This window comes from Bactrocera latifrons, unplaced genomic scaffold, assembly GCF_001853355.1.
Source record: "Bactrocera latifrons isolate USDA-ARS-PBARC rearing strain unplaced genomic scaffold, ASM185335v1 scaffold_15, whole genome shotgun sequence".
In the NCBI taxonomy this organism is placed as follows: Eukaryota; Metazoa; Arthropoda; class Insecta; order Diptera; family Tephritidae; genus Bactrocera; species Bactrocera latifrons.
In genome coordinates this window covers 332,953-356,500 of record NW_017534963.1, presented here as the reverse complement: position 1 = coordinate 356,500, position 23,548 = coordinate 332,953, and the positions used below count along the sequence as shown (strand labels likewise).

General features: G+C 34.5%; 1 protein-coding gene across 2 annotated transcripts in view; it reads right to left on the bottom strand.

Annotated features, from left to right (window-relative positions):
• The window catches only part of LOC108965867 (LIM/homeobox protein Lhx1), a 154,305-nt gene that overhangs the window by 40,389 nt on the left and 90,368 nt on the right, over positions 1 to 23,548 (bottom strand). For both annotated transcript variants that reach the window (XM_018928536.1, XM_018928537.1), the window contains exon 4: positions 353 to 543. In XM_018928536.1, coding sequence (XP_018784081.1) covers positions 353 to 543 — 191 coding nt within the window. The remainder of the gene's footprint in view (positions 1 to 352; positions 544 to 23,548) is intronic.

Sequence of the window (23,548 nt, the reverse complement as noted above, 5' to 3'; positions counted from 1 at the left end):
GAACGGTCACAGCATCGATTTTGGCGGCGTTAAGCGGTCGACGAGTCAAATGGCCAAGTACACACACACGCACACACTTTTGTCGGAAATATTTAATGCCAATACAACAACAACTGCAACACTTATAACAGCTCACAATGAGTTATGACTAAATATTTGGTGTGCCGCTGTGCCGCTTACACCAGCTGTTGCCGCCATTCACACTCGCTGCATGCAACATGTTGCGCGCTTTGCATTTTTATATATATTTTTATTTTATTTTTTTTTCATATTTTTTAAATTTTTTTTGTAATTTTTTTTTAATTTCTTATATGCCTTTCACATACTTTAGTCGTTTACTAATGATTATTACCTGATCGGAATCGTCATGCGTGTTTTTACTATCCGTGCTCATACTTTGTACTGAGATATCGGATGCTCCCAATGGTCCACCCGCTGAGTCGGGCCCATTCGGTCCCAATACGCCTAGGCCGAGCGGTGGCCCGCGCAAATGTGGCGGATCATCGTCGTCTTCATCTTCGCTCGCTGAACCCATTAATGAATCTGTAATGATTTACAAGAACAAGAAAACACGTTACATGTTGTGATGCTTAGGAAATCAGTCGTAACGAGCGGTGTACGAAATCGGAATGGGAAATGTGTAAATGTGAAAATTACACAAAAATACTACGACGCGCTGCTTACTTGTTATTTGTTATAAATGGAAGCGTATTGATGGCATGAAAAATGTATTTTTAATGCAAAATGTTTTGGGAACTCAAAGCGTTGCTTAGTTTAACAGCTTGCAATACTTTTTGATACTTTTCGCTATGGTTTTTTAATTTTGATTTTGGTTTTCGATTTTTGTTTTTTTTTTATATTTTTTTTGGCTTTTTTTTTAATTTTATTTTTTTGTTTTGTTCTTGTGTTCAGTGAAAAGTGTTAAATATTCACTTTTCCATTATGAGAGAAGCATAGAGTAACCAACCGTAGATAACGTAGCTTTAAAAGCTGAATTAGAATATTTCTATCAAAGGCCAATTAACAAAATGTGGGAATGCAAAAAATAAATAAGAATTAAAATTTTTTTTTAAAATATACATTTTGATTCTCAAATAAACTTAGTTTGTGTCTTTCTCTGGTAGTCGAAATATCTTTTCGTTTTTCAAATAAAACAATTTTTTTTTTTATATTTATACATAATGAACTTTCATGAACCAAATATGTTTTTTTGATCCACCACTTCTTGCCATTTTTCCGCTAGAGACATTATTTAATTTAATTCGAAATTTCCAATTTTTTGCCAGTCCTCTGGTAAAGGGAAAGCTGTCAGCGAAGCGTCTTCTCTCATTATGATAAAAGTAGGAGATATACAGTATATTAAGCGTCGTCCGTATTATAGATAAGACCCAGAGTCTTCCTCTCTTCCATGAAATAATACTTAATCCGGTGATTTGGCAGTAGGTTAGATTCAGCGGATTAAAGTTCCGCACTACGGCTTTCGATGCTTCCTCCTAACATGAAAAATACCCTTTTATGCTATAAGAAATGCACCTGTTAGGCGTTGTCATGATTTATGGAGAGGTGGCTTGGAAAGTCACAGACTTTTCTTATGGTTTTAATTTTTTCAATCTTAAATACGGAGTTTTTTATTTTTTATTTTTTTTTACTAAATATTAATAGTTTTTAATATGTTTGTATTATTATTATTTATTGTTTTTTTTTTATTATATTGTTAGTTTTTGTTTTTGTAAAACTATTTAGTTCATCTCTTATGCAAGGCTTATTTCCATCCATATCCTTTACATAAGAGTGGATTTAGGTCATCTATTGAAAACTATAGTGGAATAGCAAAGTTGTCTGCAATACCTAAACTTTTTGAAGCAGAAGATCTCTCCACTAATTTCTTGTTCTCAGCACGGTTTTCGTAAAGGGAAATCTACAATAACTAATTTGCTTGAATTGTATCATATGTATCAACGGGCTTTAGGGAGAATAAGAACACTGATGTTATATATACAGATTTTAGTAAAGCTTTCGATAAAGTATCCCATTCAATTCTTTTGAATAAACTTGATCTTCTTGGTTTTCAACCAATATTTCTAAAATGGGTTGCTTCTTATCTTAGTATTAGAATTCGACAAGTCATATTTAACGATACTCTTTCCGACATAATCAATGTTCCTTCAGGCGTTCCTCAAGGCATCCATCTTGGTTCAATTCTGTTCTTGTTATTTATTAATGACATATCATCTGTTGTTAGTTTTCAAAAGTTTTATTCTATGCTGACGATGTTTTTGCCTTAAATCATTTGCATTGGTATTCCAGTTACCCCTACACTAACCGTTTAAAACTTATAAATCTCCCGACACTCGCTAGTCCTAGGGAGATGCTTGATATAATACTTCTTGTAAAACTCATGAATGGGTCAGTCTGGAGCCATTCTCTTTTATCTGATATTAATTTTAACGTTCCCGTTTTCTAGAACAAATTTTGAGTTAAACGATCCATTCCGCCGCATATGTCATGATTTTAATTCTCACTCCAGCACATTTGATCTCGCAGACTCTTTGCCATTAAAAAAAAATATTTTATCTAATCTTAACAAGTAGCATTTACAAATTATAAACTTTAATTTTAATTCTTAATTTTGGCTATTGAAATTTTTGCTTCTGTAGCTGAGCAGCTTAAGATCGCAATGCCATAAACTTCCTTGCCTTTTATGACTCGGCTAATTCCGCTCGTTCGCGGATTGCGCCGCTCGCGTCGGTTGGACGGAAGGAGGGTAATTGTTGGGTATTATTATAAAAAACATTCCGATCATTACTTTTCTATTTACGTTTAAAACTACAATAACAAAAAATAATAAAATGACTTCTTAGTAAATTAAATTAATAATTCAAATGTTTTATGTTTCTGTCTTTTCAGGTAAGCTTTTGATAATCTAAATATATATTATGTTTATCACAGATTTCTTTAAGGTAATTCAATTCAAAACAATTACTATTAATTAAAGTATGTGCACGAAAAAAAATTGGTCGAACGTATAACGTTATAAAACTTATGTTTGTTATTGAATTTCAGAAATATTTATACAAGCTATTGTTTATATATAGATTTATACGAATTCAGGACATAATATTCAGCAAACTTTTTTTTATAAGCGAAAAATCGTAATTTAGACTTGACATCTTTCATAAGCGCTTGCACAGAATCCTTATTGAAGTCTATAGTGAAGTTTCGCCACTTATTGCTAAATTGCGTCTCATTTTCCACTGTATGTTGTGTCTTTAACAGTTTCGCTTCAATAATGGCCCAATTAGTCTCCATCGGCTTGAGCTCGGGCAATTCAGAGAGCTCACCTCTTTGGGAACAACAAGCACTCAATTGTCTTGTGTCATGACATGTCGCAAGATCAGGCCAAAATGGTACTGGACCTTATAAAACTTAATTAAAGACAAAAGACGTTTTTGTAAGCAGTCATAAATTTCTTGATTTATTGTTCCATAGCCTATTGCTATAAGTGGAGATTCCAATCCTCGTTTTCTGCCATTACCGGTATTTGTATTCATTGATAAGTAGTGACTGTATCTTTTAAGTAGGAAAGATACCGAAGATTTTGCAATTTTTAATTTTTTGGCGATGTCGATGTGAGACAAGGCTGGATTTTCCAGCTTTTTGCGCAAAACCGATTCGCGAACATGTATATTCAGTGCTGACAAATTTCACACTAACTGTATGTTTGTAAAAAAATATAATGCAATTGTGTAAACAATGTAGTAAACTTTGGGTGTAAATTTGAATTTTGATGTTATCGTTAGAGATTTCTAAGCTTTGCGGATTTCTATGTGACCATTTTTTTTCGTGCACATACTTTATTTAAAATATTTTACGATTTTTTTAATAAGCAGATCTAAGCTGTTAAGCAAATTTTTGCTATTATTGTATAGATATTAATTCCAATAAATTTTATTCTTTACGAAAGTTATTTCGAAATTTGAAAATTTTATCTTTTCGAACGCTGTTCCCTCAGATAACAATTGAATTTTTTACTACTATATCTGTCGCTTTCATTATACATTACTTTTGTAAATATGTATGTACTTAAATAATTATGAACTTGTCACACACCCTCCAACACATCAGACATGCTACGCAAGCCTTCACTTTTGACAAGCCTGTGAACTTTAACCCTTGAGTACACGCCTCTTCCGCGACTAAGCACTCCGAATAAGCGCACATCCTTTCAATTTGCCTTTATTGGCACACACACACACATGTATATATGTATATATAAAGTGATGCAACGCCACTTTACACACTAGTTACTTAGCTTAGGTTACTCAGCAGCAGCAATAACACCAACCATAATGTATCATATTGCCAAAGTTATTTGTGCCCGAAATTACTTAACAAGATGATGAATCAACTTAACAAATGCAATAAATAATATTTGCGCAACTAATCTCACACCAATGCGAATTGAATGCCCAACGAATTGAGGCCCAGCGGCACGTGACCAGGCGCGTGTGCCTTATTGAATGCCGCTGCGCACAGCTAAAGACACAAAGCAGAGTTGCTGAATAAAGGAATGTCTGTGAGTGTATGTGTGTGTGTGTCTGATAAGTAGCCGCAGCAGACAATCAGCGGGCATTAAAGCTGCCGCGACCGTCGCTTCAATCACTGCCGCATTTGTTTGTCGCCAAACGCCACACACATACTTACTAGAGTGTATGTACACGTCTCCATTGTTTTCGTATTTGCATTTATGTATTGTTGTTGTCCTTGCTGGTGTTGCAAGTGGTTCGTTTGCATTTCTATTGCCGACACACGCCACCATCAGCGTCAACGGCGGCTGTGTCTTATCAAAGTCGTACCATGCAAAATGCTGACACGCGCGCGACACTCACGCATGCAAGTGGCAGGCGCATCGACAGACAGACCGACAGCTGTTTGAGCCCTATCCATACGCTGGTTGTCGGTAGGCAGACAACCGTTGCATACATTTTGGCACTTAAGCGCTTTGTGCTCGAAAATTAATCGCTTTTTAAAATGTGGTGCCTTGAGACCTACGCTTAGCAGTAGTAAAAGACACACTGGTATGTTGTCGCGCACTTGCGCGGCCTCAAAGGACATTTTAATGAGCATATTATGGAGAAAGAGTGAGTGAGTGAGCGCGTAACATCCATAGCTTGCTAGGTGGGAATCGCTGTGTTTGTTAATAGACTAAATGAAATTAAGAAAAAAGTCAGCTTGTCTCTATTTGGTAAATATTTCGGCGAAAAACACGTGAATTTTAAAATGTGTGTGGTAGCGTGAGTGCGCTCTCCTGGGAAATTTGTTATGCAAATAAGATTTGAATAATTAAGTATTCAACGCCATTGAATTAAAGTAAACTCAAATCCAAGTTAAAATCGTTAAATAAGAAATTTGAGAGATACTTTGTTGTATTTTTTGCCACTAACTGAGCTATTTTTCTGAAAAATAAGCTCGTTATGGTATAAGTTGACCACCTCATTTCTGTTGATTTAAAAGAGCAATTAATTGTCAGTAATTTAAAATACACCACGCCTCATACTTCAAGACAAACAAATTAATTTTAATATTTGTACAATAAACTTCTTTCTTTTTATTTTTTTTGTACTCTTCTTTGACGGATGTTCTCACGCCTCAATGTGGCCAAACGGAACCCTTGGCCGTCTGTCCCTCAGACACAAATTTCTAATGTACCAATCCACGAATATCGAAAAACAATTAGCACCAAATAGCCTTGAATTTTGAACGGCTTTGGCGTGGCTTTTTTTTTGGTTTAGGCTCGTTTTTTTTCTCTCCATTCCGATGATTGTTTTCATGTTAAACTCATAAAACCATGTCTCATCGGCAGTTGTAATGCCCTCCATGAATCTGGGATCGAAATTTGCACGATCAAGCATGTCCAAAGAGTCCTCTTTACGGTTTCAAACAGAGAAAAAATTCAGCAAGAACGAGTTTCGTATCCAAAATATCCATCATTCGAAAGGACTCGCGAAAGATATCGAGCTTCCTTGTCATCTCTCTAACCCTTGCCTGACAATTTTCAAATACCATATCCTTCACTTTTTCAATTTTTCCATCAGTTGAAGAGGTCGAGGAACGGTCAGAACGAGGCATGTCTTCAATGATATCTCAGCAGTTATTGAAGGCTTTGTATCACCCGTAGGCTTATGTTTTTGATACAACTTAATCGCTGTAAGCCTTTTCCAACACTTGCAACATTTCTGCACACGAAATTTGGTAGAAATACGTGTATTTGAGACAAATTCTTTGTGCGATATTTTTAGCCATTGTAAAAAGCTCAACGCACTACTGAGGTATACCGCTTTAAGCAGCTGGTGTAAACAAACCGGTTGAAAGATCGCGCTCATATTTGGCAGAGTGATTAAGACAAAATACATTTTTTTGAAATATCATTTAGCCGGAGAATTTAATTACAATTTTCGGGTGCTTTTTCCCAATATAGGGACGATCCATTTAAAAACAGACAATTATCTCACATTTTTGTACTTCGTACTAATATTCGAAATGTTATATTTGAAGTTCTTCCATTTGCTATTACTTAGTATTCTAGACAGTCGCATCTGACCAGTCTCATTATAAATCAACTGCTGATTACTTCAACAGTAAGCAGGCTTTAGTTGATGACGCTCTTAGAACATTCTTGCTATTCAGTATCCCAAAAATAACTGAGATTAGAGTAAAGGTGACCTTACGAGTTATTCTTGAAATTTTTTATAAAAGCTCGCCTTTCAGCGTGAAGAATTCTAAAGTTTTATATGAGCCTAATAGGTTTACTTTAAGTTAATTTGAAGCCAAATATTGTTGTGACCTCAATAATGTCATGCTCACATTTTTCATGATTCATTTTGTTTGTCTCTTGCAGTTCGTTATGTATTACATCTGATGTGAATTTTTGAAATGAAAGGCTTAGCAATTTGTAAAGCCTCTTGAATTGTTTCCAGGTAATGAAAATACTCCGATCCAGCACATTTTTCAAAATCACAATCTACATCCAATATTTAAAAATTTTCTTTTCTTTTACTCCTTGTCAAGCAGAAATTTCCGAAAAAGCCAAAAAATATGCAAAATAGCGTTACCTTTTTCTAAACAAATATGATTAATCTTTAAAACTGCTGTTTTTGTTTTAAAGGTTTTCCTTCTTTACGCGTATAAGACTCAACCGTTTGCGTGAAGTTACTGGCCACCTTAACCTACGCATTCACCCCAACCCCAAAAATGACGTTTACTGCTTCTGACGCGTCATTGATATAAAACGAAATGACATGGAATGACTTGGCTGCACTAAAATGCCTTTGGGGAATTCGTTGGCTGCTGCCCTTACAGACAGACAGAGGGTAGTAAAGCGTCTGTGGCGCATAAACTTCAATCTAACGGTTTGGCAGTACAAACGCATGCTCACATACATACATACATAAAAGAGAAGTGAGATTAATGTAAGTGCCTTTGAAAGACAGATTTGTGCAATTTTTTCGACTGCACAGATTTTCAACAACAGCAACAACAACGTACAGCTATGTTGTTGCAGATGTTCGCTTACAAACATAGTTAAGTTCGCATCAAAACCGCCTGATCGCTGCTTTTTGTTGGGTGTTGAAAATTTTATTAGATTTGTCAACATTTTATCGTTTGTTATATAACAACATACATATATATACAATGTATGTATGCGTGTGTGTATATTGAAGGCACTGAAATGTCCTTTAACATTTCCGTTCAGTGATTTCTTGCATATTGTTGAGTCGTGCGGATATGGGCTGTGTAACGGGATATGTTAAACGGCGCGCTTATGATAAATTGCCAATTGCCGTTGCGTAAATGTGTGCGTGTAGTTGTCCCGGGTTACTTGTATCCGCAGTGCTCTTCGGCCTTTCTTGTGGGGGGTTGTTGTCGCCCTGCCGGAGTTTCATTGTTGGTGCTGGTGTTTGACTGGTTTTCACCGACCGCCTTCTGCTTGATGTGCCTCATCTGTTACGAATTAGATTATGCATAATAAAGTTTAATTTATGCGCCACTGCTGCCACGAAAAAAAAAAAACAAACCACTGATATGAGAGCCGGTGTCAGCGTGTACTTTGTGGGCAGACATGTCTAAATGTGACGATAATTAAGGGAATTGAGTGAGATACCTTTGGTAGTAAAGCCAGGTTTATGATGTTTAGAATTTTCCTATGAATCGGTTATTTTTTCTTAAAAAATAGGTTTTATAATTCTAAATTTTAGTGTTTTTTTAAGTTTAAAGGGGCTCCCAATCATATTTTTTTAAATTAAAAATCATTAGTAAATAAATTCTTTTAAACAGTCTTATTTTTAAATATTAGTTGAAAAATCTTTGCCCCAATGCCTATTAGGAATATCAATAAGTTTGTATTTGTTGGCTAAGTAGGTTCTAAATGCTTATTTGTTTACTATATTTTTTCGACTTTTCTGGACTGCATGTTTATTCTTCCTATCAGAATGACACTCCTACATACTTGCTTAATTTTGTGTAACGACTTTTTTCATACATTAATTTTATTGTCAATATAGCAAAAAAAAAAAAAAAACATTTGAACTTGTATAACACTAAATATTTACAACGATTAAGGCCCTACTTCGATAAAATGGGAAGACATTAGAACATGTGGAACACTAAATATTTTCAGTGGTTTATGACTATACTTCGATTGTTTCTTCTTCCTAAGAGTTTGTGTTTAGCAATTGTGAGGAAACTTTGCCGTCAATAATCTAGAATTATATTGATAATTTTGTTAAGAAAAGCTTCAAAGGAATTTCTTTTGCTTTTTGAAACAATTTGGTAACAGAGAAAGCTTGTTTTACTGTTACCATTTTGAGATTTTCTTATTATATCGCCTAACAACGTTTGCTGAACTTGTGAAAAGCTTCAGCCTAAATTTTCAATTAAATTCGTTAACCGAACTTGTGGAACAATTTTTGGAAAATAAAGTTGACTTTATGTGAAGGACTTTCAATAACTAAAAATAAATAACATTTATAAATAACATTTATTTTACGTAATATAATTTTCTTATATTATTTTGTTATACCCTAAACAGGGTACTTTAAGTTGTCCCCGAAATTTGTAACACTTAGAAACAAACGTACATAAATAATTTCCTTGATGAGCTGAGGCGGAGGAACTTGTTCTTCTTTATTCTTATACACACGAAGTGGTCCCTCAATTTTTGAGACATCGGTCTGAAGTTATGCCCACAACGTTTTCTACCTAAAAAGCTGCTCATTTGTCGGAACCGCCGATATCGGACCAATAAAGCATATAGCTGCTTTACCCACTGAACGATCGAAATGTATTGAAAGATTTCTAAAGAGTCCCAAAGCCACAATTTTCGAATACATTTTTTATATCGGGTCACTAAAGTATATAACTGCCCTAGAAACTGAACGATCGGAATCAAGTCATTGTAAGGAATCCTTCGCCTTTATCCTACATATTTTGAAAATTTCTTATTATTTCGTCCTGCTTAGTTTAATACATTTTATACCACCAACATCTTGAAATTATTATCAAATTGCTACTATGTTCCCACACTAGTCAAGCTTTCTTGTTTACATCACTTCTGTTGCAAGTTGCACGTATAATGCGCACGTTGATAGGCAACTAAAGTATAAACAAATCTAAATGGCATCACCAAACTTGAAGAGCTTCAAAACACGTGTTAATATAACACATCTTATAACAAACAACAACAATAACAAGAACAGCAGCAGCAACGGCAGAAACACTTCAATTAACTTCAACAACACTTCATACAAGTGGCACATGCAAGTGGCCACTTCATTTTGTTTGCCACAAAATTCGAACTTAATTTCTTTTCACGCATTCACTCACTCATCGAATGCGCCGTTTATGACGACCGCGACAACGATTTCCTTTACTTCCTGCCATCCAAGCAAACAACCCTGTTTGAATGACCCACTACCCACTTATTTGGGGTGTAAGCATGCGTATGTTAACATGTGTATGTGTGTATGTGCATAATAGGCAGTGTTTACTGTCTACACACATACATACATACAAACAGCCCTAGGTGGAAACAAAGCATTCAAAGTTATTGTTTGTGTTATTTTTGTGCTTGTAGCTAAATGCACTTGTTGTACTTCTTCGTCCATGTGGCAAACGATTTTGTTGTTATTGTTCTTGTAAAATAGCAATTATCCCATTGAAGGCTTCGCATGTTTTCCCTCCCAAAGCGTCTATGTAGAGTACACCTCCTGCCGCAGCTATCGTTACAAAAACAACAAAACACTGAAAAAAGCAAAAATAAAAAAGAGGAAACCGGCACAGATGCGTCTCGCACACTTGAATATTTGGGACAACAAAAGCTCACAGCAAAATAAATAGCAGATTTTTTTTAATGCTCAACCGCCTCTTTCGAGCCACCCTCTCTTCCACGTCTTGCTCTACATTGTTTGCTACTCCAGCATGCATTACCGTTTCGCATGCCCAGTTGTTTGTTGTGAGATAAGCGACAACAATACCCAACAATAACAAAAAAAAAAGTAAGCTCACAAAAGCAACAACAGTAAAATGTTTTCCCAAAAACCCATAAAAACTATGACACGAACAATTTTCGAAAGTGAATTCTCAAACATGCACTTATTTTTCGCTTAAGAAATTCTTCTAGTGTTTGTCTTGTGCAAATACTTCTGCGATATTGGTGGCTCTGCGGCAGCACCGATAACGATTAAAGCTGATACACGTGACCCCATCACTTCAATTGATAGCTCAAACTGTTGCGAGAGCTTTGTGGACGGCTGTTTGAAGTCGCATGAGGCACAAGCGCATTGCAAACGGCCAGATATTGTCTCAAAGAGTTTATCAAATCGGTTGTTTGAAAGCAAAAAAGTCGATAATTTGTGATCTTAGTTCGGGTGCATTCTACAAAGAAATAGCTTGCCTTTAAAGTCACATCGTTACAGATTGCCTACAACAGCGTTTCAGGATGCTATTAATATATACATTTATTTTAAAATGTATGGGAAGCCTTTACCGAACTCGTATAAACAAATTTTTCACTGGTTTGCTAATTATGAAAACTGTAGTCCTCTATTTTCCATCATCGTTAAAATATGTATATACCAATAGCTCTGAAAATTTAAAAAAATTCAATTGATAATGCACTTCCAGTCGTGCTTTGAACTTTTGAAAGGTGTGTTGAACTTGTGAAACGTAAGTTGAACTTGTGAAACGTAAGTTGAACTTGTGAAACGTAAGTTGAACTTGTGAAACGTAAGTTGAATTTGTGAAACGCATGTTGAACTTGTGAAACGTAAGTTGAACTTGTGAAACGTAAGTTGAACTTGTGAAAAACTTATCGCCTATACGATTAGAGCTTAATTCAAATGTTTTTGACAACTCACTTGCTAAACATTTATTATTATGTTCAATTTCCCTACCTTATAACATACTCTTTGGTGGCCAATTGCAGATTTAATAACAACGCCAAAACTGAAAAAAAAAACAAATTAAACTAGTTTAATATATAGCCTAAAACTAAGCATTGAACTTGTGTGCCAACATATCTGCACTAATTTTTAATAAGAGACAACTTTTTTGAATTCTGAAGCGTGTTCTAAGAGTATATACCTTTTCCTGTTTGGCTATACATAATCCATAAAAGAACTTGTGAAACACTTTTATGCCTAACCAAATAAACAAAAGGTGAATACTTAAGCACCAAAATCTGCTATTTGCTAAAAAAAAAAGTCCTAGCATCGTAATGGCCGGGCCTATTGGTAAGTGAAATTTACACAAGTTTAAGCATAAGTAAATATCAATACACGAAAAACTCTTCACTAGTGCCAAGACTGTGTGCAAAGGAGCAGGCCTAGCCAATTCGCTTAATCCTCATAGATTGATTTGATCAAGCTGAGTTTCAATTATGCACAGCTGAATTTCAAGCGTTTTCAACACAATTCGTTGCAACTATTTGAACTTTGCTAGCGTCGAATATGTGGAAATGTCATTGTCTCGTTATACCATTCCGTTCAGCATTGTTAATAGCAGTACATACACTTGTAGCTATGTGGGGACTTCTTCTACTTGTTTCTTCTGAAAAATTTGCATATGTATGCTTTGCTGTTTACAGCAACAATGAATGGCTGGCTAGCTCGTTTCTTTGAAACATTTACTCTTTTAGAATGAAGCCTTTCTTTATATTGTTGTATAGTTCCATTTGTTTGCATTTTATTTTCGATTTGCTTTGATTCAGTTACTCAACCCAGACGATTCCGGTGCTTCACTTTGTTTACTTGCCACATTTTTATGTCTTCTCTGGCGCAATGTAACATCCACGCGTTTTACTGTGACTTAAACCAAGCTACATACGAGCATTCAGGGTCATATTTAAGTGTAGTAAAGTCACATATGTTCGTGTACATGTTTAATTTTTAGGTTAGGCATGCTGTCATAGGTCTTGAAAGTGGTAGAAGATATGCTTGGGTGGTATGACTTACATATACATATGTATGTGTAAAGAACTTGTATGAAAACGAAAAAAATATAATATATAATATAGTTAAAGAGATATTTTTTATTTGTGAAATTTAACGAAAATTACAGTACTATGTTCGAAAAATCAGTTTGTGAACCTCTGGAACACTTGGCTGTTTGAAGTTATGTTACCGGTTTCAATTGTAACTGTGGATTAATTTTTACACCCTGAACGTGGTATAATAATTTTCTTACGAAATTGTTAACAGCCTGAAGGCAACGTCAGAGACACTATAAGGTAAAATCGGTTTTTAAATGACCGGTGTTGTTCCTCGGTTTCTGATTTATCATTAGCCAAGTCTGTAAACACTTAATGAACCTGTGAAACACTCAAAATCTAGTTGAATTCGATATCCTTTCAGTATATTTGTTCATTATTTTTTTATGACTCAACTCAGTAAGCCCTTCCTCAAACTATTTGCAGCAACTAAAATATGATATTGAGCTTTCTAATAGCTTTGAACTCGTGGAACACTGAAGTTTTACTTCAAACAATACTTGGAAAAACGGTAGTCACTATAATTTTGGTTTATAACGAATATTTATTTTTATAAAGCTTCTTTAGTTGGAATTTAATTTCTAAAGTCCTTTCAAAACCGCCTATTGCGGCTTTATTGCTCTAAATACGCTGATCGGCAACCTAAGTAGTGGTACGTTACCCTCAGTTTCAGATATACTATTCTGTACACTTATGTGCTTAGTTTATCCCAACTCTATGAGCCTCCACTTGCATGGTCACCAGTGGCCATTGGAACTAGTACCGCGCGGTACTTACGACAGCGTTGTTGTAACAACTATCACAACGCAATATTTACCAAAGCGGAAGCTCTCCAAGAATTGTTGTTGTTATTGTATTCCGGCTATCTGTTTCGTTGGTAAACATAACTCATCACACAAACTCTGTGTGTGTGTGTGTGTGTGTGTGTATGAGGGAGGAGTTTACTACACTAGTTCACCCGCCCACACACCCATCACCCATCCGTCAACTTATCCAAAGCTTAACAAAGCACAAAGTGTTTGCGTTGACTGACAGCAAGTGAGTCGAAAATTTCGGTTGTTTCACTTTTGTTTGTTTATTTGGGTTTTCTGGTTGGAAAGTTTATCTCGGTGGTACTCAATTGAGTGACTGGTTGGTGTTGCTGTCGCTGGTGGTTGTTGTTGCTGGTTGGTTGTTCGTTCTTGTTGTTGTAGGCCGTACTGGTTGCTTTGTAGCGGTTCGTGTGCGTTTAATGTTTGTTTTTAATTGTTGTTGTTGCTTTTGCTCTTGAGCTGCTGTTGTTTACCCACCCGCTATTTGCCTGCACTTGGCCTTTGGCACACCTATTTGTGCCTCAGTCACAGCTTCCACCATTCACTTTCAACCGATAACGTTCGCTTGCTTTCCTCCTTGCTGGCTACACGCACAACTCAACACTTGACACACGACGCGTGTAATGCGTGGCACATTATAGACTTACTGCGCTGTATAAGTGTGTAACTGTTTATGGCTGTATGTGTGTGTATCGCAGTTTTTTCATGTTTCTCCTGCTTTGACGCACACACATTAATTTCGAATTAGTTTTGCATCATATGCTATACCATGCAGAAAAATCGTCTAAACGCGTTACCGCCAGCAGACGAACGCAACCACAGCTGAGGCTGCCGAGAAATACACACCAGAGCATATCCTTTGAGCTGGATTGTACGTAAAACTGTGTGTGTGTGTGCCGGCAATTCGATTTTATGGGAAACTATTAAAGACCTCGCACAGGCGAGTTGAGTGGTGTGTCTGAGCCGCCACCAGCTGGCTTTTGGCTTAAGCCTGTGGCAGTTACAATGCCTTCAGCGCCTTCGGTCAGCCACTTGAGGCAGGCGCTGCTTGCTGCTTGCTGCTTCTCCATGTTCGTGTGTTTCATGCGCATGGATGTGGAACAGATCGGCGGATTTTCCACGTGAATGCGCGCCTTGCGAATGGATACCCTGCTTGGCTACATATATGGATCTGGGTGCTGTAACGGGGTGTTTTCGCATTCGCCGACAGATTTGTGCGCTCCTTCGCCGACTGTCCATCAGCTTAGCGTTCATAACTTGTCTGCGAGCGCATTTGTTTGCTAGAAATTAGGTTAATACCGGCTGGTGAGCATAATCGCGAATTCCAACTTGTGGCAAGTTGGAGTCACTTGCATCTATAGACTGTATATAGCACCCTGCTTAGCAGTTGCACTCTTCGTTGCATCTTTTAATATTTTGCGTATGTCGTTTTTGTTTTACTTTTTAGTTGTTCGTCGCTTGTGTCCAACTGACAGTTGCGCTATGCGTGTGTTAATTGAAATCTGCAAAAAACGGCAAATGGGTTGGTGGCAAGTGCTACAAGTTGTTGAAACAATTAGTGCACATCTAGTATATGTATATGTGTAATACTCTCTTAAAGCATTAAATGCATGGGAAAGTAGTTCTTGCTGCAAAATTTATTGTTGCTTGCTTTACGAAAGTGTTGATCTTAACAAAAGTGAGATTGGATAACAGTATTTTTTATAGTGATTGCAATATAATTACAAAAAATTTATTTTATAAATGTTGTTAATTAAAGCAAAACAAGGGGTTTAATGTAAACATTTTTTTTAAGTAATCATTACTTTTAAGTACCATTACAATTACATGGAATCATTCCTTTAAGTGTTATTAGCGATTGCATAACATTTTCATTATGTTTTCAAATCATTACAATATAGAGAGTAATGATTACTGCAACTATTAAATATTATTGTACTGGTTTTTGACGATTACTGATATTCTTGATAATGCTTTATTTATTTTTTTTTTAGTTCAAAAGGGGAGGTAATTGTGATTTAGTTACTTGTAAATTGTTTTGTAAAATGAAAAACTGAACAACAGGGAAGTAATCATTACTTTAGGTGTTATTAGATGATGCGAAGGCACAATTTTGAAAGATTATGACAACATTTAATTAATTTAAATGCTGTTACTTTAAGAAATATTAAAATATATCGTTTTGGAAGTAATCATTACTTTCAATTTTAGTATTTAAGTATCGTTACAAGTGCATGTGCTTACATGAATTACTTTTGACGACAAAATATCATTAGAATGATATTTACAATTAATCACAATGGAAATATTAATGATTACTGTAAGAATAAACAAATATTATTGTAATGATTATTGCACCATTACTAACGGTTGGTAATTCTTTTGATTTTTTAAGTAAAAAGTGGGATATAATCCTGATATAATTCATGTGGCTGGCTATGAGAAAATGATAGCTAAAAAAGTGTGATTCTTCGACACCACCGACGATTTAATAATGATTACAGAATTCAAACAATTTGGTTTTATTAAAACCTTTTAAGTTAAAAGTTATTATTTTTCAAGTATTTATTATTTACAAGTAATCATTAACTGTATATATATTTTAAGTAACATTACAAATTCATGTAATCATTATCTTAACTACTATTAATGATATTTACAATCCCTTATAATGTGAAAAGTAATGATTACCGTAATTACTGAATAATATTGTATGATTACTTAACCATTACTAGCACTATTTGCAATTCTTTGGAAATTATCGATTACATTTACATAGTTCTTATTTTAAAATTGACAAATAATGGTAACAGTACCATACTATTTTTTACCTGAAAATGAGGGGGTAATTTAAATCGTTTGAAAAAATTTATTACTTTTTTAAATTAAAAGTTCGTTTCTATATTCATTTTAAAGTCGGTTGACTATTTACTACTTCTTGTCAAACGTTAGCTTAGTCAAACCACCCGAAACGCACCCTTAACCCAACCAGTAGAATAATATCGACCGATTTTGCCAACGCTTTGGGAGGAAGGCTTAGAGCCGTGGGCGTTTGTAACAAAAAAAAAATCCTCATTTCAAACATTTAAATGTCAAATACAGACAACAAAATTACACAACACAATTTAGTTAGGTGAATGCACAAACACATATACTCACATGCTGCCGCAAACTATCACGTGCAACATTCATGTCACAAACGTTCCGTTTAAGCAGAGACAAAAACACGCTAAACTGCACATTGCTGCTGCCGCTGCAGGCCTCTGATACAAAGCTGACAAAACCCAACCGGAACAATATCGGGAAGAACAAAAATATAGCACACATACTCACACTCTATTGTGTGTAGTGCATGCAACATTGAAAGTGCCACACGTTAGTTGAAGTTTTGTGCGCGTCAGCGATTTTGAGGCAGTTACATGTAACAAGAATGAATTCTAACGACTACTAAACTGCACCAAGTACGAGCTTGCCACAAAACGCCCCCTAAATGTACAAGTGCAAGTAAAGTGTAGGAAAAAAAAATGTAAGAAGAAATGGAAAGCGAAACACCAGTCACCGATAGTCTGCAAAAATTTAGTTCAACTTGACTGCACGCTGTCAATAGCATAGCTGACGCGGATGGAGCTGGGGTAAGCGTGTGGGAAATGCAACGAAATCTCTTGAATGACAAAAACAATGAAGTTAGGGGGGTTGTTAGAATATGCTTTAAGATGGAGGTAAAATTTAGTATAGAATTCGAATATTTTTTTTTCGTTTCAAAGTTATTTGAATTAGACTGAAATTTGAACGCGTAAATCTGTAAACAAAAAATTCCAAAAAACCCTGAAACATTTAAGCTCCGCTCCAGTACAATCCATTTTATTCCATTTTAACTAAAAGTTTTTGTCGGAACTTGACTCAAACGTAATCGGACTAGAGCCGTATCAGCACCGTGACCGCGATGAAATGAACTGAAACTGAGTTTGAAGTGAATCAATAGTCGTGCTGCCACTGAATTCGAATCGAACTGCAGCTAAACTAAGATTAAAGCGAATAAAACAAAAGCAAATCGAATTTAATCGATTTGAAATCGATTTTCGTGTGCTGAACTAAATGAAAACTGAAACTTATTCGAAGCTGAGCTTCAAAGAGCGTTAAGTGCAGCTTAAACTATAACTGTGCATTAAACTGCAATTAAACTCAGCTTCAGATGGAACGTAAATGGAATGCATGAAAAACTGAGCTGGAATTAATCGCATTTAAACTAAATGAAACTAAGGTAAATGCCCACTGGAGCTGTAATGAAACTTATCTGTCGAATTAAATGAATAGTAGGGCGAATTGAGTTACGAAGGGTCATTAGTTGTGCTAACTGGAGATAATTTCTTAGTGAAATACTTTAAATGGCTTCAAAAAATTTTTCAATTTTAATATTTGGTTTGAATTTTTGAATAAAACTGAATATCAAAAATATTGCAAGGCCGCAAGGAAGAATGAAATAATTCTGTGAATAAATTAAAAAGTTTAATCAATTAAAAAATATATAAATTTTATAAATTAATTGACTCTTTTTTATTTTATGTAAATACTTTTGCCTTACAATATTATTTTTTGTCGAAAATTTAAAACTAAACATGTTAAATAAAATATGCATTTATAGGGAACCTTGGCCCAATAAGTTGAAAAAAACTCTTTCAGAAAAATTCCAATAATGTTAAAAAAATATTTTTTTCTGGTGGCTACTATGTTTTTTTTTTTTTTTAATTGATTTTTTCAACTTTTATTAAATTTTAGAATGTTCAGAAAGTTGAACAAATGCGTTCATAAAAATTCGAGGAATGTTTCAAAAAATATTTTTCCAGGTGGCAATTCTATCTTTTCTTTTAAATCGGTTTCTTCAACTTTTTATCCAGAAAATATTAAATAATGTAGAAAAAAATTATAAAATATAATATACTGCTGGTAACCCTATTTCACAAGAAATCCATTTCAAGGAGCATTAACCGACGAAACCTTCAACTTTTAATATCGAAAAGAACAAGCGCTTTAAAAACTACATAAACAGGTGATTGTGATTTTCTTACTCAACAACAATGTTTCTTTGCTCTTTATCAATTATTTATAAAAAAGAGTTAGGGTATATAACGATGCCTTGTTTCAAATTGCCATCAAGCGCCTAAAGCATGGTTAGCATGCAAGCTGGTAAAAATACACTCCCACCATAAGAATACAAATATATATACATATGTACACCCACTTTCCATCCTTTACAAGCCCATTAAGTTACCCTAGTCATTACTTTCCTAAATATATACATACATATACTTCAACTTGCCTTTGGTAGCTGCCAGCACTACCCTTCGGGTGCGCTTAATGGCAATTGTTTGTCGTTCAGTTGTTTCTAGTTCACACGTGTTCTCTATTCAACATTTTCTTAGACACATTTCACTCGAAAGACAGCGCCGACAAAAGTATTCTAAATTTTCTTCAAACACGCAAACTTCACCCGCAACAGTTGTAACCGAAGTAGCAGTAGTGGAGGCGGAAGAATACGCAGCTTGTTTATTTTACAAATCGTCCGCATATCAGCTGACCGAAATGCAAACACTGCTTATAAATACAACAAGCTAATTTAGCGTGCAGGTGGATTGCCATCGAAGGAAGTTGGGATATGTACATATGTCTGTGCAGGAGAAAAAGTTGAAAAAGTTTAAGTTGAAAATTCGAAAATTGTCTGCCAAGTAATTTGAAGGTTGAATTTTTGATCAATATTTATAATTTGTTTTTGCTTTGATCTGTTGCTACACTGCTTACTGGTTAAAAGTACTGAGAAACAAATGATCCGATCACCATCAAATTTTGTACGTGCTGTATATATGTAGCTCTCCATACAATGACGTAGCAGTCTTTGATTCAGACATCAACTTTTCTACAAATTCTAGATCATTATATCAACAATATCCTCTCGTAACACTTTTTTTCTTAGGTTTTATTAGCACAGAAGGTCCAAATCACTGCAGTAGTGGAGGACCCTTTGTTTAGCCCCGTCGAAGATTGTGCGTAACTTGAATTTAAAAAAATTATGATCTAATGTATAATACTTCATTAATTGAAAAGAAGAGTTGCCAACTTTTTAAAATTATACTAAATTACAAGCACGGCAAGAGATTCAAGAACCATAAGCCTGCGGTGAAGAAAATGGTTGTGGCGGACTAAATTTTTGAAAGTTTTATGGATTTCATTAAAAAATCGGTGAACACTTTTTTGTAGTGCTGCCATATTTGCTTTAAAATCTTTTTGTAATTAAAAAGTTGTCATTGAAATAATATAATGTAATAATAATAATGTATAAAACTTTATTGATTTAAAAAAACAGAGTTGTCATCCTTTTATAATTATTAGAATGGTTAGAGAATCAAGAATCGTAAGCATGTAATAAAGGAAATGATTATCGCATTTTAAATTTTTGAGAGTTCTACGAATTTGATTAGTCTAGATTTTTTTCTTATTGTTATTTTCGTTGTCAAATAAATTTTTTTTTTGTTATTTAAGGGGGTATTCTAGTCAAGAGACATGAATTTCGGCATGCATTTTTTGTGTCGGCAAAAAAAATTTAATTAATATTTTTACCATTAATTTTAGTAGTCATTGTTAACATTACACGAATAGAAAAAAATTTCAAAAAATAAAAAATACTTAAAGTTTAAAAATTTGCAAATGATTAGGTGGGGTGTCTTAAAAATTGAGACTTTCATATTCACGATTTTTCGCCTTCATAGCAAGTTGTGAGGAAACAAAAAAATATTTTCTAGAATAATGTCACAGTGGCCGGAACAACGAAGAAGTAAAAAATAAATGACGACTGACTAAAAAAAAGATGTTTTTCAAAGGTTTCGAATTATTTTTAAATATTATAAATTTAAATTTTAGGATATGGCAATTTTCAGACATAGACAAGCGTATAAAGAAAATTGTCCAAATTGTTCAGGTAAATCGATCCAATAGAACCTGAGAAATTGTGGATATTGTTTTGAAAAAGATAGTTAAAGAAAAACGCGTTTAAACTTTCAGTTCCGGCCGAAAAAGTATGAGTCACCATAACGTATTATTCAGTTAAACTTTTAAAATATAAAAAAATAATAGATTTTTTATATATCTCGAGCAGCACAAAATATTAAGACAATTTTCCTAACCTTTCTAAATATAGATTATAATTTTTTCATTACTCTTTTTATTGGTTTTTAGTGTTAATATGTTTTGTAAGTACCTTATCTATAATATCTGTTCCTGAAAAAGTAAGGTGAATTTGAGTCAATATCTAAACAAAACACATAAAAAAATAATTTTTTTTTTTGGTCAAGTTACATAATTTATCTGTAAAGATTCTGGTCATTTCAAACCATGAAAAAAAAATTTTTTGGAACCAAAGAACAAACTATTTATTTAAAAGGAAGTAAGCCACCCTTCGGTACTATTTGTAAAAATGTATACCCAACCATCAAACGCCCATACAACTGGGAAAGTATTTGTGTATTCTCCCCTGTGACAAGTACTTCTATTGTATTGGTGGAGCACAATGGACCTGCCTGCGTAAGTGTGCAAATGACGGCGAGTGGGTGTGTCAGCGTGATAACTAAATTAACGAATGCTTCACTAGTGCCCGCGTACTCGACTCACGTTCCCGCGTACAAGTGATATACACACATACATACTTACATTATAAAACGTATGCGAGGCGCGAAAATGAAGGGAAGGAATTTAATGCGGAACTAAAATGATGAAACGCATAAATGCAACTAATAAAATGCAAAATTGACTGAACAGCGGCGCGGAAACGGCAAAATAGTCGAGTAAGGATAAGCATGCTCGCTGTTGCGTAAGAATCTATGTATATGTGCGTATGTGGAGGTATAATATACGCCGTGTGGCAGGTTGCAGCGCAGGCAACTCAAAATGAACCGGCACAAAAATACCAGAGCAATTCGAAACGCTTAAAGGCGCTGAAGCTATGCATATTATACAAGCATATGTGTGTATATGTGGATATTGCGAATGTATGGATGTGTGTTTTTGAATTCGTATGTATTTACATATGTGCGCTTGTAAGCAGTAGACCGGCCTTTTCAGTCATTTGGGGAAGGGGAGTCACATTTTTCAGTTAGACTAAGCGATTTATTTAACACTTGAGCAGTCAGCAATGAAGTATGGCATCAGCACGCTTGGCAGCCCAGCCGCTGGGCTAACTTTTATGTCCAGGTTGGTTTTGTAACAGGAGTGGTACATGTGTATACATTTGAATGCGCGAGTAGATAGTCAAAGGTAACTGACGTTAAAGGGGGAGATGTGTAATGCATAGTTGAAGGTGCGGAAAACATGAAACAACATAATCAAGTGCCTGCAAGTAATATATGAAGCGCTCGACAGGAGTGGCATATTAATATATTTATATATATGTATATATGTATACTCTTATAAGGACATGCTGGCTTCTAGAAGGAAAATAAGTTATCAGTTAAGCAATTTTTTATTGTAATAAAAAGTAATGAATGTATTTTTGCAGATATATTAATATCTGCCATTCTATAAAAAACAAGTGTATTTAAATGTAGACAAGGTCACTTAAACATACATACATAAATAAGTATTGGTTGGTGGCTCAAACACGAAAGATAATTTTTTCGCTTGGTGCTCTGTAAAATAGGTTGATAGACACCACTAAGAAAAACTCCCTTATGAACTCTAAATTGTAACGGGAAGGTCCTCTCCCGGCATTTTTTTTTTTTTGCTTATTTTGAGATAGAAAAAGTCATTTCTCCCTTTCAACTAAACAAAAATTTCGTTCTACAGATTTTGTTATCATGAATTAAAGTAACTTCAATTTATCAAATTTAATTCAATTTTGAAATATAGATATATTTGATATTTGGCAGAGTTGCCACCTAACTATAAATAGGAATTTGTTTGAGAACTTTGTACACGATTTCGTTATTACTAAACTTTTACTGTGTTTTAAAGCATGTGTTAAGTTATCAAGTTCTACTGGAGTTGCCACCTTTAGTAAATTTTGAAAAAGTTTTGGTTTTACATATTACAAAATCATAATATGGGTACGAAATTAATACTATTCGAAATTGTATTATACCAAACTATATACATATGTATGTATATTACTTTGCCACATAATAAATATATGCATATGTACACATATTGATTTTTGAACAGATTTACAAAATTTTTTCAAAAAGTTGTTAAAAGCTGTTATTTGATGATTTTTAGGATGATTTTATGATTTAATACTTTTTTTAATTGTTTTTATTTTTATGTACTTTTTTTATTTTTTAATTTGTTTAAATTTTTTGTTTTTTAATTTTTTTATTTTGTTAGTTTTTGATGCTATTTTATTTTATGTAATTTGTGTTTTGTTTTATTTTTTTTGCTCTTTTTCCAACATTTTTTTTCGCTGCAGAAAAATATCGAGTGCTTAAGGCTAGTCTCCAAGTTGAGTTATTGATGTTTCGTTTTGCAACTTCGCTAAGCCTGCGCGGATTTGCATACATTTTGTCCACACAATCCAACTAGTGCTACCTGTATATACCTATATATTTGCATGAATGCACATACATATGTGTGCATTTATGTATGTTTGTATGTACATATCTGTGGCTTAGCTTGCCTGCTAAAGTCAGCATTGCAAAAATATCTAATAAAGCAATTTGCTAATCTCCCACTGATCGTTTGAAATAGTTAGATAAATAATTGTATTTATTGTTGTTGCTTGGGACTGAATTTGACAAAAGAATAGAATGTTCTTTGATTTTGTATGAGTATGAGTTGGCTTTGAGCAGGGATTACAGGACAATCGGCGGCGGACCACACACACAACCGCATCGATTTCAGTGAAATCCTGTTTTTATTGTTCAAGAACAGTATATGTGTGTGTGTAGGCGCGTTTTTGTCCACTGCGGCGCAACACGCAAATGTCAAATACAAATGCTTGTATGCTTATTTGCATGAAATAATATACGTATGTTTATGTGTGTATGTGTATGTATGTATGTGTTTTTATTTGCTCACTTTGAAGTTTGACTATCTGAAATGCATATGCGGTAAACCAAAGAGCGCCCAGCGCTTGTGCCTCTGACAGCTAACCTTCAGCCATTCAGCTTCACTGCTCTATGAGGTGTTTATATATGTACATGTATGTGTATAT